The 17,725-nt window shown below is 58.7% G+C and overlaps 1 protein-coding gene across 2 annotated transcripts in view; it reads right to left on the reverse strand.

Moving 5' to 3' along the window:
- Positions 1-17,725, reverse strand: part of ASS1 (argininosuccinate synthase 1) — a 50,874-nt gene that overhangs the window by 23,148 nt on the left and 10,001 nt on the right. For both annotated transcript variants that reach the window (XM_067742950.1, XM_067742951.1), the window contains exons 4-8: positions 16,481-16,669; positions 10,606-10,662; positions 8,563-8,637; positions 5,216-5,286; positions 4,619-4,649 (exon numbers count right to left, since the gene is read on the reverse strand). In XM_067742950.1, coding sequence (XP_067599051.1) covers positions 4,619-4,649; positions 5,216-5,286; positions 8,563-8,637; positions 10,606-10,662; positions 16,481-16,669 — 423 coding nt within the window. The remainder of the gene's footprint in view (positions 1-4,618; positions 4,650-5,215; positions 5,287-8,562; positions 8,638-10,605; positions 10,663-16,480; positions 16,670-17,725) is intronic.

A 17,725-nucleotide genomic window follows, 5' to 3' on the forward strand; every position in this document is an offset into this window, starting at 1 on the left:
TGGCGAGCAGAGCCGTCCCCGGGGTCCCCGAGGTTAATACTCACAGGGAGAAAAGAGAAGAGCAAAGCAAAAACCCATTTGAAAACACATCAACCTTTATGTATATTTTTTTCTTGGGCGTGTTGGAAAACGGGCCTCTCCCTCGTCTTGATGAAGCAGCGGAGGGGCCACGGGCTGCCTGGAACTCTCCAAGTCCCTCCTGCCTCCCGCTCCCGAGGCCCTGACTGGCCCCCCACCCCCCACCCCCGCCCCCAGGCTGTGGCTTGGACACTTGCCACGGTGGGGGCCGGGGGCCCTTTGGGCCTGACTGCTCAAGTCCGTCCCAGGGGGCAGGCCAGGGCCCAGCACTGTTATCCACCTGCGGACATCCTGGGAAGTGCAGTCCCTTAAATCTTGCCTTTCAAAACCCTGCAAACATTCCCATGCCACTTTGCAACTGCAGCTTCCTTTGAGTTCTCTGCAGCCCCATTTGGTAAGAAGGTCAAGTACTGTTACCCCACCTATGGAGGAAGAACTAGAGGCGGAGGGGGACTGTAGGTGCAACCCTGTATGCTGTGTGGAGGTGGGGGGCCACATGGCCCAGGGCAGGAAGCCCACGAGGCCCTCAACAATGATGTGTTGGGTTTCAGAGTGGTGGAAAATACCCCCAAAGCCAGGAGTCGAGACCTCAGGCTATGGGGTCTTGGGCAAGTTGCTTCACCCGTTCGAGCCTCGGTTTTCTCATCTGTAAAATGGGGGGAAATGATACCTGCCTTTGACTGCCTTACAATTTAAATGTATAGACAACTTTTATATTTTTTTACTGGACATGAAAATCACCCAAGAAGATGCCAGAGAGGGCCTGGTGCGCTGTAACCTGCCCTGGCGACAGGACTGCTGGGACAGCCTCCTGGTGATGCCACCCTCCGAGAAGAGCTGCTCCAGGAGAGGTGGGGCCGCCAGGAGTTCCTCAGATCCCTCATCTGCGGTCACTTTGCCTGCTGGTTCTATGTCAGGGTGTGATCAACCATCCCGCTTCCCATACCCTGAGAAACCCCCCAGTCCTGGGCGAACAGGGACAGGTGATCCTTCTAGCTTTACTTCTGAGCCCAGATGGGTCTGGTGATGAAGCCCTCACACCTCCAAAGGGCTGTGTGGCTTGAGGCCAGCTGCATCCCTTCATCTGTTTCCATTTGTGGGGCAGGAACAAGAACCCAGAACGGACCTCCAAGACAGACCCAAGGAGGAGGAGGGTCCTTAGGGACCTCCAGCCTGATGCCTCCATGGACCAGTTGGAAAACTAAAGGCAAAGAAGCCGCTTGTCCAGATCATACCACCCCACCCCGTCGGCGTGGGACTCAGCCCCGAGGACCCCAGAGTCCCATCCTGTGCTCTTTCCATCACCCCATGCTGTGTCCCAGCCGCTCCGCCAAGCAACAGCACCAGGGATGTGGCCAGAGACAGCTCGGGCATCAGGCCGGTTTCAGAGCAATGCCCAGCTCCCCAGGCCCTACCGGGTCCTGCCGACCTCCGCATTCGTTGGGAACAGACGGGCCCGAGGGCCATCCTTGGCCATAAGCCAAAGTGAAACAGGGCTTGGGACCTCCGGGTGACCAACAGGACTCCAGAGCTCCTTTCCCACCTGCCCGGGGCTCCTCACTGGCTGTCCAGCCCAGCCTGAACTCAAAGCAGGTACCAGCGCTGAGAGCCCGGGCGCCTCCACCTGAGGCCGCCTCCCCCACACCTCCACCTGTTCTGCGCCTGCCGGCCCATCAGTTCCCAAACACTTGACGGAGCCACGAACAGGATGAGAATGTCTGCACTGGAAGGAGAGAGGAGGTGGGAAGCCCTCGAGGGAACAGCAACCCAGCTCTCTGCAGTGGGAAGTAGGAGCTTCTGACACCCTGACGGCACCGATTAAATAAAATAACTAAATAGAAATAAAGAGACATTGGCTTTGCATTCCAAGGTGGCGCACGCCTGCCTCCTTTTTACTCTCCCTCCTAAAAGCCCAGTTCAAATGACAAATAGTTTGTTGCTGAGTATCAATAACATCTATTTATCCATCCCAGCGGGAGGGCTCACTTCCAATGTCATCTTGGGGGGGGGTGTGTTGGGGGAGGGAAGAGAGTGAAGAAAAAAAAGAGAGAGAGAGAGTGGGAGGGGGGATGGGGAGAGGACGAAAGAAAGCATGAAACAGGGCCGAGAAGGAGAAATTGAAAGCAAATGGCCCATGAACTAAACCATGATGTACAGGCATGATCGATGCTGCAAATGGTTTATTCATCCATCAGATATGGCGGGCCGGCAACTGAATGCACTCTTTCACTGTGGGCTGTATGAAGTTAAAGCAAGTAAATTTCTATCTTTCTTCGCATTAGCTGCCTCATTGCCCTTCAATCAGCCCTCATGGAGGCAGAAAATGGCTCCGCCATCTGCCTTCGAACCCTCCCCTCAGCAGGTCTCGGGCTTTTTCTGGAGAGGGGGAGGGGGCACCGGTTCCCTGAAGCTCTGTCTCCCCAGCACCTTCCAAGGGGCCCGGGGCTGCCCGGGGTACAGCGTTCCTCCACCGTGGAGAGTAGTGCCCCCGGGCGCCTAGCGGCTTCCCCCTCATTCCTGGGATCTACTGGTGGCAATGGGAGGACAACAGGCTCCCCTGGCCCGCACCCTGCAGCGGAGCCGCCTGGGAAAGCAGGGCCACAGGGGCCAGACCCTGGGTCCCTCTGCCTGGCCCTACACTTCTCAGTGGGAATGTTGTCTCCCCCTCGACTCACACGCAGCCCAGCATTTCCTGCCTGATGAGAGGGGTCCTTAGGGAACCTTGGCTCCTTCCTCCCCAAATAATCTTAGCTGGCTTGAGGAGGGAGGGCAGGACCCCTGGCTCCATGATTGAGGCCTTGCCCTGTGCTAGGAACAGGCCAAGTGCTTTCGATGCCCCAGGAGAGAGGTGTTGTGATTGACCACTGTTTGCATAAAGAGTCAGAGGTTCAGAGAGGTTGGGTAACTTGCCCAAGGTTGCACAGCAATAGAAGCAGAGTCAGGATTCAGACCCAGATTTCAGATCTCTGGGAGCCAAGCACTAACTTTCCCACCTTGACTGGGTGGTAGAATCCTGAAAAATGCACTCTTTATCACTTACTTACCCATCCACTACCCTCATTTCTAATGAGGGGAGGGGACCTGCACTGCCCGGCACTGCCTGAGAGGCGATTTCCCCTCTGGCCTTGGCTCTGCTCCCCCAGTCCTGAGGTGAGAGCGCCACAGGCCGCTACAGAAGCGGTAGGATGGTTGCCCAGCAGGCCTGGAGCCTGGGGGACACCCACCTGCAAGCTGGCTGCCTGCCGTGCTCAGCCCCCTCCGCCCCCCCCCCCCCCCCACGGCACTGGCTGACTGCCTAATTAGGGGTGGCTGGCCCGAGTGCCCTGGGGTCGGCAGAGCATGAACTGGAAAAGCCCGGGGCCGGCAGGCAGCCCCCAGGGGACAAAGGCGCAGGCTCTCCTGAGCAACGCGGCTGTGCTGAGCTGGGTGCGGAAGGGAGGTGCGGGTCGCTGGGGAACCACAGAGGCCGGAGGGCCACTCCTGCGATGGGGCGACACGGCCACCAGGCCTGCTCCCTTGCTGAGCAGCTGGTGCCCTGGGGCGAGTCACTTCCCTGGGCCTCAAGTTTCCTCACCCACGAAACCAGGAGGCTCAGAGGCAGCAGCGGAGGAAAGTGAGCGGGGAAAATGCCAATGCCAGGCCTGGTTCCAGAAACGGTCACTGGTACGCGTTATATTATTGCCAACTCCGACCAAGAGGCCTGGTGCCTGTGGGGAGCCACCCGGGGCCAGGCAGGGCTCCAGCTCACCCCACCTCCCCCAAAGCACCCAGCCTCCTCCACTCCAGCTGGTCTTCCCGGACCCCCCAGGCCCGGCCTCCCAGCACACTTCTCCCCTAACATCAGACGAGCACCCCACCCCCAAAGCAGCCGCCCGCGGGGGGTGGTGTGGGGGGTGGTGGTGGTGGTGCAGGGGGGGCAGAGCCGGGCAATGGAGACACAGTCCTTCAGGGACAAAGAGACTTTTCTCTTCCCAGGGTAGATCTCCTCCATCTCCCACGGCGGGCAGGGGGAGATACAAAGGAAAACCCCCCAGGGAGAGAAATCCTAAACTTCAAACACGGCCGAGGCCCAGCCCGGGAGGCTGGGGACAGGGGCATCAGGGCGGCCTGACGCAGGCGGGCACAGGCCCAGACGAATGGGTCCTGAGGCTCTGATCTGTGCCACCTCCCCCGATGGCAGCAGCGGCCTGAGAGGGCACAGGCTGGGCCCTCCCACAAGTGTCTCATCTGCCTAATTGCTTCTTTATTGTCTCACAATCACGCTCTGGCTCTATGCTGCCCTGAAATATTTCCTTCTCCTATTCATCCCAACAGCAATTAGAAAAAGAGCACCAGAGAAGGGGGTGGATCTTAAAACGCAGGGTGGAGTGGCCAGGCGGCCGGGCGCCCGGTGGGGAGGGTCGGGGAACACAGGCCGGACTCGGCCCCAGCCCCACGCCCGGCCCCCCGTGAAATTTCAAATTAGGCTACAAACACACCAGACAGTGTCGGCACAGGGCAGCCACCGCTAGACAGCCGGCTTGGGGAAATGGGGAATTACCTTGGGGTTCTCCAGGATTCCAGCCTCGTAGCTGTAGGGGAGAAGAAAGATGGGGGTCAGTGGAGAGGGGCAGAGGGACACAGCCTTGACACCCCTACCCCCAACGTAAGTCCGGTCTGTCCTTTTATCTCTGCCAAAGCAACCGCTACCAAGCCCGCCTGGAACTTTCTGGGCCACCGCAGTTGGCCGTGGGAGCTGCAGGCTACAAGCGAGGGCCTGGGACACTTCCCTCAGTCTTCAGGGCGCCAGATCCAGGGGGCCTTCTCAGAGGGTTGTTCCCAGATGCTGTTCCCTCTGCTTTCGATGCCCTTCCTGGAGCCCCGGCCGGTCCCTCCTCATCCTTAAGGTTCTAACCTCAAATGCCACTTGCTCAGAGAAGCCCTCCCTGACACCCCAGCCGAGGCCAGGTGCCCTTTATCTACGGCTGGCACTCAGCAGAGCTGCAGCGAGAGCTGGGAATGAGGTGGCCTGTCCTCCTCGAGGCCCCCGGGCTCCGTAAGGGCAGGGACCGCATGTCGTGTGGGCCACCACTACATCCCGGCCCGACGCAGACAGGCGCCCACTGACGCTAAGCAGAGTAGGTGGGCGACGTCTTACCTGATGTGCATCAGATTCTCGTCCATGCTCCACGGGTTCTTGGGGGTGACTGGGACGGGAATTCCATGTCGCTGCAGGTAAGAGGCAACACCGCGTTGGCGTGAGGCAGCTTGAAGTAGACACAAGGGTCAGGCCCAGCTGCCTTGGTTTTCTTTCAAGGTCAGAGACATCCCCAACCTCTGGCTCCCATGCAGGCAAGGCCCTGGACGCACCCCTGGTTTCCTTCCCCTCCCCCAGGCTGCTCAGGGAGGGAGTGAGGGCCCATTTCCAGACATGCCCAGGCAGAAACTATAAGACCCTGTGTCTGAGATGCTGTGGAGTGGATGCTGGCCTTGGAGGTTTCTTCCAGAAGATTCTGAGTCTATACTTCAAGTGCCCCCCGAAGCACTTAAGAGTGTGCCAGGCAGTGTGCCGAGGGTCTCCCAGCACCACCGGCTGAGCCCCACCGTGGCCCTATGAGCCGGGAGCTGGAATGGACCCAACTTCCAATGTGGATCTCATCTGCACCCATAGGTGCTTAACATTCACCCAAGGAAGCGAGAGGCGCCCACGAGAGCTGCTCGCTCAGGACACTTGTTTACGGGGCATGGCCGGGCGCTTCCCAGGGCCGCTTCTCCCCACTGCCCAGCAGTCACCACACACATCACTCTGCAGCCCTGAACAGGAAGAGCCCCCCTCCTCCCTGTTGGTTCTGATTATGTTTTGCTTCGAAAAGTTATCCCTCCGGAGACCCTGGGCCTGAAAGGCTGTTGGTGACACTTGGAAGGTCTTTTGCATTAAAGATGCGGCTGGCTTCCTGAGCTGCCCCGTGCCGCCCTGGCTGACACCTGGTTGGACCCAGCACGTGCATTACATCCTGCTTTCCTCTCCTGGGCTTACCGGGCACAAAAGCGGAGTGGCCCAGCCGGGCCCCCTTTAAGTCAGCGAGATCGTCCGCTCCGCCTCCCAGGCCCCCTTTCAGCATCTCGCCCCCTGGGTGGGTCCCCCAACCTGGCCAGCTCAGGGTCCCACAGCCTCCACCAGCATCGCCCCGTCTCCCTTAATGGGGCTCTGCCCAGGCTCAGCTCACGCCCACAACTAAGATTCTAGAGGCTTCCTCCAGGGAGCCGCTGTTTCCGTCATCAGAACCTTAAAATTTCAAAATGAATTAGGTTATCCCCTCTTGATTTTTGTCAAGCTTTACCCAGAGGCTCCTTTTAAAAGAAACAGCCCACACCCACCCTAAAATCTGCGTACTCTTCAATGCAAACCACGTGGGCAAGTGGAGCACCTCACTTAGAGGCCGATCAACGTCAGAGGCTCCTTGTGCCCCACGAAGCTGCCCAGGGTCAAATCCACACGCTTGCCCTGTGCCGTCTCCAGGTAGAGTGGCCAGGTGTGGGGACCAGGACCCTGTGCCAGATGGGCTGAAATCCCGTCAGAGAGGACTCCCCGGGCTGGGGGCTGAGAAAACCAGCAGGCGGGTTCCCTGGAGCCTTTCTTCTGGGGGGTGGTTTGGAAACACTCTTGCCTTTCCTCTTTCCCACTGGGGCTCCATCCGAGCGAACGGGAGGTAAGGGGCGGAGGAGGGAGGAACAGGATGGGCAGCCCTTCCTCAGCAGTGAGATATATACAAATGCCAGACATAGTCCCTCAACCAAAGAGATTTGCTTCCCCTCCCCTCTCCATCCTGAGCTCCCCGCCAACACACACACACTGAAAATTCTGGATGCAATTGAGAACAGAAAACAAAACCATCTTCAGCATGTACACAGGAGACTGCCCTGCTTTCCAGCCCCCGACCTTGCACACTGGCTCTAAAAGAATTATGGTGACAGTGATAAGGATGGGGTGATTCTAAGTGTTTTTCCCTTGGACGATGGATTTGCGGGGAGGTGGAAAGCGATGCTAATGCTTGTTTCCGATGAGTCTCCTAACAGCACCTTGTGGCCTTGACGACTTAGGAATCCTGAAAGCAGGGCTTTTCAAAGCCCCATTGATTTCCGTCTCAGCTGAAGCAGCTGCCTGGCTCTGAATTTTGGACAGAGTCTGCTTGCTGCTCTGTCATTCTGGTCACTCCCCGGGTGCAGGGACACTGCCTCCGTCCTGGAATGTGGTCAGATTGCTGAGAGCTCAATTCTGATCCCAGCCTCCGAGGGAGGGTCGGTGGCCGGAGACACGGACTCATCTCTCCAGGGCAAACTTTCCTGTTTAAAAGCTTATTTGAGACAGTAGCTGGGCCAAGGGGCTTCTCCCCAAAATCTGGGAAGGAGGGACAACAATACCGCCGAAATTCATCTTTTCTGGAAAAACCAGGGGCCGCTTTTGTTTGGGAGCTACGGAAATGAAGGGCAGCGTATGGGTCAGGCCTCTTGAACCACAACTGCAGGCGTAAGAATGTAGACGGGCGGGGGTCTCCATGCATCGCTCTTAAAGATAAAACGTGCTTCGTGTTCTGTATCAAGGAGACCAAGGAGGGGAAAAAAGCCTGTAACCTTGTTCTCTTAATAGCTCTGCTATTTGAAAATTTGTTTGGCAACATATGGGCTTGCACTTGTAAACTCCCCTTTTAATAATAAAACAACAGATGGTAGAGGAGATCTTTCCTCCGAGCTCTCCAGGTCTTAATGGGATGCTGGCTCTCCAGGTCTTAATGGGATGCTGGCGGTAGGGGCAGGGCTGCGTCCCCGCCGCGTCCCCTACCACGCGGCCCCTTGGCCGCGGCAGGAGCTCACAGCCAGCCCTGGTGACTGCTGTTTAAAACCCCGAGCAATTTTCTGGTGTGTGCACGGGGTTGCTTTCCCCTGTCTGACTGATTGAGGCTGTTTGTCAGGGGCTGCCATTGAGTCGCTAAAAAGAAAGGTACCCTGGGGAGTGGCTACGGATCCTGATGCAAAACTTCTAACATGGTTTACTGCAACTTGTACTTCAAAAGCGCTGGCGCGACAGAAGTCTTTGTCCGCCTCTGCCCCTCGGAGCGCCTACCTGTCCCTGGGAAAGCACTGGGGACAATTAGGTAACGGAGGGGCACACAACAGCCGGGCCCACACCCCCCATCCGCCCATCCCCTGAGCGACACACACCGCAGAGGTGGCAGTTGGAACAGGAAGCAGAGGGGGCCCATCGCCCTCCTGCTCGGCGGACTGGGGGCTCCCTTGGGAGATGCCCCTGGCAGTGACCACACCTCAGCGGAGCCGGCCCAGGGAACAGGTGTAACGGGGCGGAGGGTAGCAGCCAGGGCAGAGGTTCAGTCTCCAGGCGTGGGTATCAGTCCCAGCCCCGTGCCTCTGGCCCAGACAACCCCCTTGGGGGGCTGTGCCTGGAGGGCACTGGGCCAGGGCCGGGGTGATGGTGGGGTCTGGCCATACCTTCGCGTACTCCATCAGATCGTTGCGGCCCTGGAACCGGTTGTAGAACTCGGGCATCCTCCAAGGAGCGATGACCTGGATGTGGGGCAAGGAGTCAGGCCCGGGCAGCCTCTCCTGGCTTTAAGCTGCAGAGCTGGCCGCTCTGGTAAGGGGCCTGAGGCTCCACTGGGCACCTGGGTGGGGGCTCTGTGTAGCCCACGGGGTGTGGGCAGGGGAATGACACGGCCTGCCGTCCTAGAGGGTGGCTTTGGAGAGGCCCGAGCTCTGTGGCAGAATGGCTGTGTGGCCCCAGGTGGAACCCTGCCCCTCTGGGCTTCAGTCTCTCCAACTGAGACTTTGAACTAGATAGGCCTCAAGTTTCCTAATGGCAGCCCTGTCCAGAGGGCCAGGGCCCCGCACCCCTGGTGACTAAGGAGGGGTTCACGTTGCTGCAGCTACACCGCCTGGCTCTGCTGCGGCGCAGTGAGGCCCATGCGACCTGCAACGTCCCCTGGCCCACCCCTCTTACTCCCCTCCCTTCCCCCTCCCCCGGGGCTGCTCTGGCTGCGGAAAGGAGGGGAGCTGGACCGAGTTCATCCCACCAGCCTGGGGGGTCGGGGACAAGTCCCCAGCAAAATCTCCCACTGAGCCGTGGAGCCAGCCAGGCCCCCGCCTCTGCCGACAGCAGCCTAATGGGGGTGGGGGTGTCATCTAGACGGACAAGCCGGTGTGATTCCCGGGTTGGGAAGCTGATGAGAGTGGCGTGAGTGGGGTCCCCCAGGCCTGGAATGAGCAATGCCTGGGCGCGGAGCTCCCTCTGGCCTCATCCTAGCTCCCGGAGACCAGCCCGGGGCCCTGTCCCCAGCCCCATCCCACCAATGGCCTTGGCCTCTGCAGACAAAGACCCAGAAACCGGACACCCTGGCCCCCCAAGCTGCTGGGGGAACAGAGAATGGGGGTCGGGGAAGGGCCTCACGCCCACCCGCCTACAGCATCAACAGGCAGCTACCTTCCGGGGGGCTTCTCTGCCGCCTGGTGTTTGGGGTCAAAACAGATCATTAGAGTTCATTACCGCTCACCTCCAGGCCACTCGCACCCCCCAAGCAGCTGCTGGCTGGTTAAAGGGACAGAGAAAGAGGTTCCACTTAAAAGAAAAAAAATGAAACCCCTGAGGGACCCTTGTGGGCTTGGGAGGGGCCCGTTTTCTGTAGCTTTCGCCCGAAGTGGGCTCAAAGGAGCTGGACCCACGCCTGCCTGTGCCGTCCAAGATGGTACCCGGGCGCCACGTGTGACCACCACGGCCCGAATCGTGGCCGGTCCCAGCTAAGTGCAGAGCACACAGTGGGTCTCAAAGGGTTAGTACCAAAAGAATGTAAAACATCTCAGTAATTCTTTTACCTCGATAACATGCTGAACGGTACCACTTGGGGTACACAGGGTTCAATAAACCATAGTAAAATGATGTCACCTGTTGCTTTTTATCTTGATTGTTTTCTTTTTTTTTACGTGGCCACTAGAAAAACCGCGGTCACCCTTGGGCCTTGTGTTTGTGGCATTTAGTGTGTTTCCATGGCTTGGCCTCGCGCCCTGGATGCCCAGGGGCCTGATCCTACTGACTCCCATCCCAGGAGAGAATCCAAGACCCCGGGGGTCACGGCTCAGGCAGCCGGGACAGGGAGGGCCTTAGCTGGGTGGCCCCCACTGGGGCTGAGAGGGCTGTGATCAGCCCAGATATTGGCCAACTGTGTCTCAGAATGGTTCCAATCTGCACCCGGGAAGCCAGACCCGGCTTTGCGAGGACCCTGGCGGATGGGCAGCCTCATCTTTCCCTCCAGTGCCTGACCCGCCCAGGCACCTGGGCAGTGTCTCGGGAAGGACAAATGGTCAGGGACAGAGTGTTGTCACCCTGCAGTTGGCGTGAGTGAAGGGAGCTCTCCATGGGAAAGAAGGGCGCCACCCACCACAAGGTCCCTGTCTGGAGAACCTCCCAGAACCCCATGCTCCACACCCCCAGGGGCCTCAGCCCCCAGCGCCCACCCTCTAGGGGGAGGAGCAACATCTTACCTTAATCTCGGGGGCCAGTGAGTAGCAGGTGAGCTCAAACCGGATCTGGTCGTTCCCCTGAAACGTGGAACGGGACGGTCAGGAGCCACAGAACAGGGACCAGTTGCGGGGGGCGGGGCCGGGGGCGGGGGCAATGCCGCATGACCTTCAGCGATGCACCCGAGAGCCACTCAGGGCGGACCCCCTGGGTGGCTCCCTTCTCCGCATGTGCTCACCTCCAACCTCACTATCTTCTGAGGTGGGTCCTACGAGCCTGTTTGAAAGATGAAGACTGGGCGTTCCTGGAGAGGGCTTTCTGCTCTGGACTTGAACCAGGGCTCCCCAAGTACAGAGCTGAGCTGTGCGGGCACTCAAGTGTGCAGGACGTGTGTCTATGTGTCCGCAAGATGCCCACGTGCCCCTTGTGTGCTGAGCTGTGATGGTCGTGACCTTGTGTGCACTGGTGTGTGAGGGGGCGTGCACACGGGTCATCACGTGTGTCTGCACTTCAGGGGGTGCACACACATGCAGGGCTGGAGGCCTGTCCCCGCCGAGACTCCAGGCAGCCCCCGAGCTGCCCACACGTCAGCCTCTTCCCGAGGGCCTCCCACCTGCCTGGCCCCGCCTGCCCCACTCCCACGGTTCCACAGTGCTTTGTCCAGAAAACCGGGAGTCCTGTCTCCTCTGGGAGCCTCAGTTTCCCTGTCTACACAGTGGCTGGCTGGGGTAGGGGTAGATCCAGGTGACCACCAAGGGCTCCTCTGCACAGAGAGGGAAACAGGCCCAGAGGTGGAAGGGACAAGTCCAAGGGCACAGAGCCAAGCCCGGGCACTGGGCCCCCACGGCCCCCACCAGCCTTGGGCAGGCGGCCCTGCCTCCCCGTGCCCGCGTCCTGTCCTCAGAGACAATGGCTGCCAGCCACCCGCCCGCTTCCCATCAGCTCGGCAGCCTGGAGGGAGGCTTAAGCGCTGCGGAAATATCAGAGGGACCTCTCGCCTACTGTGAAAACTGCACGGGCGCAGCGAGGCAGCGGCGGGAATAACATGTTATTTTCCAGAGCCTTGTCAGGCGACGCGGAAATACAGGTTTCAGCTCCTCTGCTCGGAGCCAGGGGCTAAGGGGCCAAGGCCGCTCCTCTCTTGGTGTCTCCCGGGGCCACAGGCTGTGCGGGACCAGCCACCCCACTCACCCTCCATCCCATCCCTTCAGTGAGCGCCTACCATGCCCTGGCTGCCACACGGGAGAGCCACCTGGCACCAGTGGGATTTTTAACCCTGTTTTACAGATGAGGCAATTCAGCCTCAGAGAGGTGGAATCACTTGCCCAGGGACACACAGCCAGCAGGCACCACTCCCATCCTAATAGCTCACAGTCAGGTAACGGGTCTGAGCTCCACACATAACTCATTGAACCCTTACGGCAGCCCCTGAGGTGGGTTCTATTATTATCCCCATCTCACGGATGGGGAAACCGAGGCACAGGCTGTAAGACTTGCCCGAGGGCCAGTGACCAGCACAGTTCCTGGAGCAATGGTGTCTACAATACAAAGCAGACTTATTTTAGATTCGTAAAGCATATGGTCCAGTGTTGCATATCCTGGTGATTTTTTTTCTCCAGGGCTTCAAGTTTCCCCTAGCACAATGGCAGCCTGTGCCTCCTTGGACGGGCATGCCGGGCTGGGGTCTGCCCATCAGGATCGCCATGGGGACACCCATCTGTTCCTGAGCCAGAGACCCTCGCAGAAGCCAAACAGGCTCCCCAGGTTCAAACTCTGTCCCAGACAAGAGCCGAGGCCTGTCCAGTCCTTCCCTCCCTGACCCCAGGAGCCCCAGCTCCAGGGTGGCCCTGGCAGGCTCCCCGGGGGCCGGGGAGGAGGTGCAGCAGGTCCCACGTGCTGATATACACGTGTGAGTGCAGGTGCCGCGCCCTCGGGGACTGCACGGGGCTCCCATCTGCTCCTGGCCTCACCATACAGATGGCGTCATTTCCCAACCCCTGCCGCCACACCCCTTCCCGAGCCTCAGGCTCCTATTTCCAGGCCCGTCTTCCAAAACTGGGGGGAGGAAGGGGGCCCTCGAAGGGCCATCCCAGCTTCTGGGCAGCTCTCTGGTGGGGAGGATGCAGGGTCCCCGAGGATGTGTGAAGGGGTGGACCCCCGCTCTCTCTGCACCAGGTGCCGCCTGGGCTGGGCCCCGGGTGAGAAGCTGCCTCTGGCCTCCAGGCCTTTGCACAAGCTGCTCCTGCGGCCTGGGATGCCCTTCCTCCTGTCTCAGCATCACCGTCACCCCCTGCTGGCTCAGGGCTCCCAAGTCCCCTGTATGGGTGTCCCAGTGTGTGGAGGACAGCCAGGGATGGGTAGATATTCAGTGGGGCGTTCAGTGAGCCAATGCATGAAGGCGACATCGGCGGGGCTGGAACAAGGGACCGGAGGCCCTGGGTCTCTCCATCGCCCGACTCGGGAGCCACAAGCTGGGAGAGGCCGGGGGCTCAGGACGGTCCCTGCTAGAATCTCCCCATCTGGGGAAGCCCCCCTGCAGTCTGCTTACACCCAGCTCTTTCTCTTCACTGCGAACCCCTTGCAGAAAGTTTGGCCGAGTGTCCTACCCAGATCTGCCTCTGGGTGCCAGCCTCCTGCAGGCCACACTCACTCACTCTGGACACCCATCTCCTGACGTGTAAAGTCACTGATGCGCCCCCCCAGCCCCTCCCCCCGAGTCAAGCAGACCACCGGCCCCTGCAGGTAGCTGGCCCCTCCCTCCCCCCCCCCCCCCCCCGCCTCAAGCCTGGCATCCCTCCGGACCCCAGTCCAGGCCCTCCAGTTTCTCCTCACTCATACCCCCCTCTTCTAGGAGACTGTCTGCAGAGGCTGTTGGGGGCTTCCCCAGGTCCTATTAAATAAGGGGAAACTGAGGCACAGGAGTACGCCTTGCCCATCGACCCACAGAAGAGATGGGAGATTTCGGGGTGGGGGGCACCGGGCCCCACCATCCGCTGTGGCCTTCCCGCTGCTGGTCTTGGAGACCCCCCAGTGCTGTTTCAAGTCGGACTGTCCCTCTTGCGGACACTGAGCATGAACTGCAGGGACGTCCCCGAATCTCAAGAGGCTACGGAACTGCCGCAGAGGGTGTTCTTCTCAGAACCGAAGCCCCACAGAACCAGACTGGGAAACGGGACCCTGGGTGGCCAGGGCCTCCTCCAGCCGCTTCCCTGCAGGGTCAGCCTCGGGAGGACTCAAACCCAAACCTCTGGTGCCCTCTTGTGGCCAAACGGAGCAGCGCACACAGCCGCTGGCAGCTATTCCCACCTTCATGTGAGCTAGTCTAGTGCGAGGTGGGGGTTGGGGGGCGGTCTCTCCCTGGACCCCAAGAGCCTCCCAGGCCAGGGGCAGACCCACCACACACACATTCACTCCACTAGCCCTGAAAGCCACCCTTCCTCAGTCCTGATGGTACTTCTGGGGGGAACTTCTCCAGGCAGGAGCCCTTCCATAATCCTCACTTCCTGGCCTCAGCTTGAATACCTGCTGGAACAGGGAGCTCACTGCGCGGCTGATTTCAGCACAGACAGGTGAGATGTGTCAGAGGTTCGTTCTGCACTGATGCTTGTTCTCAAAGCCCCAGCACAGGTCTGATGATGGTGCGAGCAGAGCACTTCCCTCTCTGAGTGTTTACGATGTACCAGGTCTCTGCTGAGCTCTTTATTGGCACGATCCTACTTCCTACTCACAGCTCCCCACTGCCCCATGAGCGGGTTCTATTTTATCCCCATTTTATAGATGAGGAAACTGAGACTCATGGGGTGAAGTCACACAGTGTGAAAGCAGGGGAGCCAGGATCTGAACCCAGCTGTACTGGCCCCAAAGTCCCAAGTCCTGAACCTCTGGGTTCCTCTGTACTCTCTCCTACCGCCGGAGTGGAAGGCGGTATGCAGGTCTCTGCCCAAACGGCCCGGTCCACCCACTGCTCCGCCTATGATTCCCACCACCCCGCTCAAAATGTGCTCACGACTAGGGTGTTAGTGAAAACTAGGGCCACGCTCACCAGTCCGCTTCTTTTACAGGAGCCCATAGTTTCCGTCCAGAACACTCCCCTACACACCATGGGGGGGGGGGGAGGGCCACTGGCCACCCGTCCAACCTGGGGGTTTGAAGCCAAACCCCGCAGCATGGCCCCGGCCCAGATCTGGCCCTGCTGCTTCTCCCAAGGCTACAGCTCCCACAACGTGTTCAGGACCCTCGTCTCCAGGCTTTTCCTCAGGCTGTTCCCTCCGCCTGGCACTCTCTTCCTGTACCCATTCCTCCTCCCTCAGGGCCGTGCTCTGCACGACAGCCTTCCCTCGGCCTTTGCCTGCTGCCCCCTTGGCTCCCCTTGGCTCCCCTGGCACTGACCCTACTGCCACCCTCTCCTGCATCTATTCTCTCCCTCGCTAGGACACAGGTCCCCTGAGGGCAGGAAAAAGGGCCCGCGAAGTTCAACACTGTTCCGGTGTCCAGCACGCACTCAGCGCTGTACAGACGCCAGTACAAGCTGGCTGACCGAGCGCCAAGCAAATGAGTGAGCTTCCAAAGACACCACTACCACCTGGTGGGGCGACTGTTTGCAAGGCCACCCCCAAATCACACCTCCTCCGTCACAGTCTGAGCCGTGAGCGTCCCTACATCACACTGAGCCAGGGCCTGCTCCCCCACTCCCGACTGCCTCGACCAGCCTTGCAGGGGGCGGGCCTGGGTCAGGTCAGGACATGCATGCTGAGAGGTAGGCCCCCTGCCCCCCAACCTGGAGCAAGCTGTTGGCGGCGTGTCCGCTAACTGCGAGCTCATGACTCCAGAGTAACACTGTCTACAGTCACCTACATCGTTAGGAATCTTGTTTCTTGAGCCCTGCCACCTGCGGGACGGGGGCTGAGGGCTTTCCTGCCTTCTATCCCCAGGGTCATCCTTCAGTCTGCACTCCTGCACACAAGGGCCAGAAGTAGCGGGTGTGTTATCAGTTGAACTGTGTCTCCCACAAAAGATAAGTGGAAGCTCTAACCGCCCCCCCCCAATACTTCAGAACGTGACCTTATTTGGAGATAGAGCCTTTACGGAAGTAATCAAGTTAAGATGAGGTCATTAGGGCAGGCCCTAATCCAGTATGACCGGTATCCTGATAAAAAGGAGAAATTTGGACATACAACCAGACACGTGCTGAGGGCAGGCAATGTGAAGATGCCCCGAGGAGACGGCCACGTGAAGATGTAGGCCTGGAGTGATGCACCCACAAGCCAAGGACACCTGAGCTACCCGAAGCCAGGGGAGAGCCCGGAAGCGGCCCTTCCCTAGCACCTCCAGGGGGAGCATGGCAGCCAACACCTTGATTTTGGACTTCTGACACCTCCAGAACCGTAAGAGGATCCGTTCCTGGTGTTTATGCCGCCCAGTCTGTGGTGCTGTTGCCCCGGGAAACTAAGACAAGGCCTCATCCCCATATTGCAAGTGAAGAAGCTGAGGCTCAGGAAGGGCAAGGGCCTCGCCCAAGGCCACACAGCTGGGATTCAAGCCCTTTGCTACCTCGTGGTCTCTGACCCTGCCCACTGCGTTAAACGGAGACTCCCACAGTGACCTTGGTCCCTGAACCTCAGCAGCAAATTTGCAAAACGGGGTGGCACTGCTCAAACCACATGTGGAACAGGCACACGGGACTCACACACTCGGGGTACAGGGCAGAGCCGTCCCTAACTCGCTACTAAAAACATTCCTCTTATTCAGACTGGACGGGCCAGTCTGTCCTCTGCATACCTGACTGTGCTGGGGGAGAACCTACAACTGCTTGAGGACTGTCCGTTGCCTGGCTGCCTGTGTGCCCCTCGCAGGCCCCCTGCCTCCTTCTCCGTCCCCAGCCGTCCATCCTGGTCTCACCTTTCCTGTGGCGCCGTGTGACACGTACTTGGCTCCCTCCTTCTGGGCGATCTCCACCTGTTTGCGGGCAATGCAGGGCCTGGCAAGAGAGGTACCCAGGAGGTAGCGGTCCTCATACAGCGCGCTGGACTGGATGGCGGGCCAGACGAACTCCTCCACAAACTCCTTGCTGACGTCCTCGATGAACACCTATGGGGAGAGGAGCCCATGAGAGCGAGCCTTGGCAGGGACAGGATGCAGTCAGAAAGCAGAGTCCCGGGGCCTCAAGTGGCCTGCATCTAAGGCAGACGCTGTTAATGGATCCCCGGGCGAGCTGTACCTCCACTTTTCCTTCTGCATCTGTAGTAGACATCATAAATCAATCCAGCATACAGTGCGGATACTCTCCCTCCTGCACTCATGGCAGACATTACTAATCGATCCTGATACACCATCCAGGCGAAACTGGATGTGGTCCTTAAATCCCGCCCAACATAGCATTCTGGGCCTGAGATGAAACAAGATCTAAATCTAAGATCTAAATCTAGATGTAATCCACAAAAGCCAGGGATTATTTTGTCCCACGGGTGGCAGCTGGCAATATCTAGAGATATTTTTGGTTGTCATAACTGATGGGTTGTGGGGGTCATTCTGGCCTCTAGTGGGTAAAGGCCAGTGATGTTGCTAAACATCCTACAATGCACAGGACAGCCAGGCACATGTCAATAGTGTCGAGGTTGAGAAACCCTGATCTAGAGGAATTATTCTCAAAATGTAAACCCCCTAGAGTTCCCCAGACCCTTTCAGGGAGACTGAAAACATTTTTTATGATACTCAGTTGATATTTGCATTTTTCACTCTGTTGACATTCACATTGAATATGCAGAAGTGATGATGGGGGAAGGGGCTGGCACCTTAGCACAAATCAGGGCAGAGGCACCACACTCCTCAGACATGGTGCTCCTCACGCCTTGCTCTCACAGTGCAGATTTCTCTTAAGAGTGGTCTTGAAAATGCAGTAAACAATGATTGACTTTTGTTATATCTCGACTCGAGTACAAAATGTGAAATATACACGAAGCATATCTGCTGCATTCACAAGTGAGTTAGCTCAACTAGCCCCTTTTCTCATAGAACATCGTTCTTGAACAAAGGACCGACGGACAAAACAGGGTCAGTGCAGACTTGGGTTTTTGGCCAACATTTTCATAAGAATGAAGTGACCCTATCACTTCAAGAAAAACTGAATTTGTTGCCAAGCTTTCC

This window comes from Pseudorca crassidens, chromosome 7 (assembly GCF_039906515.1).
Source record: "Pseudorca crassidens isolate mPseCra1 chromosome 7, mPseCra1.hap1, whole genome shotgun sequence".
Lineage (NCBI taxonomy): Eukaryota > Metazoa > Chordata > Mammalia > Artiodactyla > Delphinidae > Pseudorca > Pseudorca crassidens.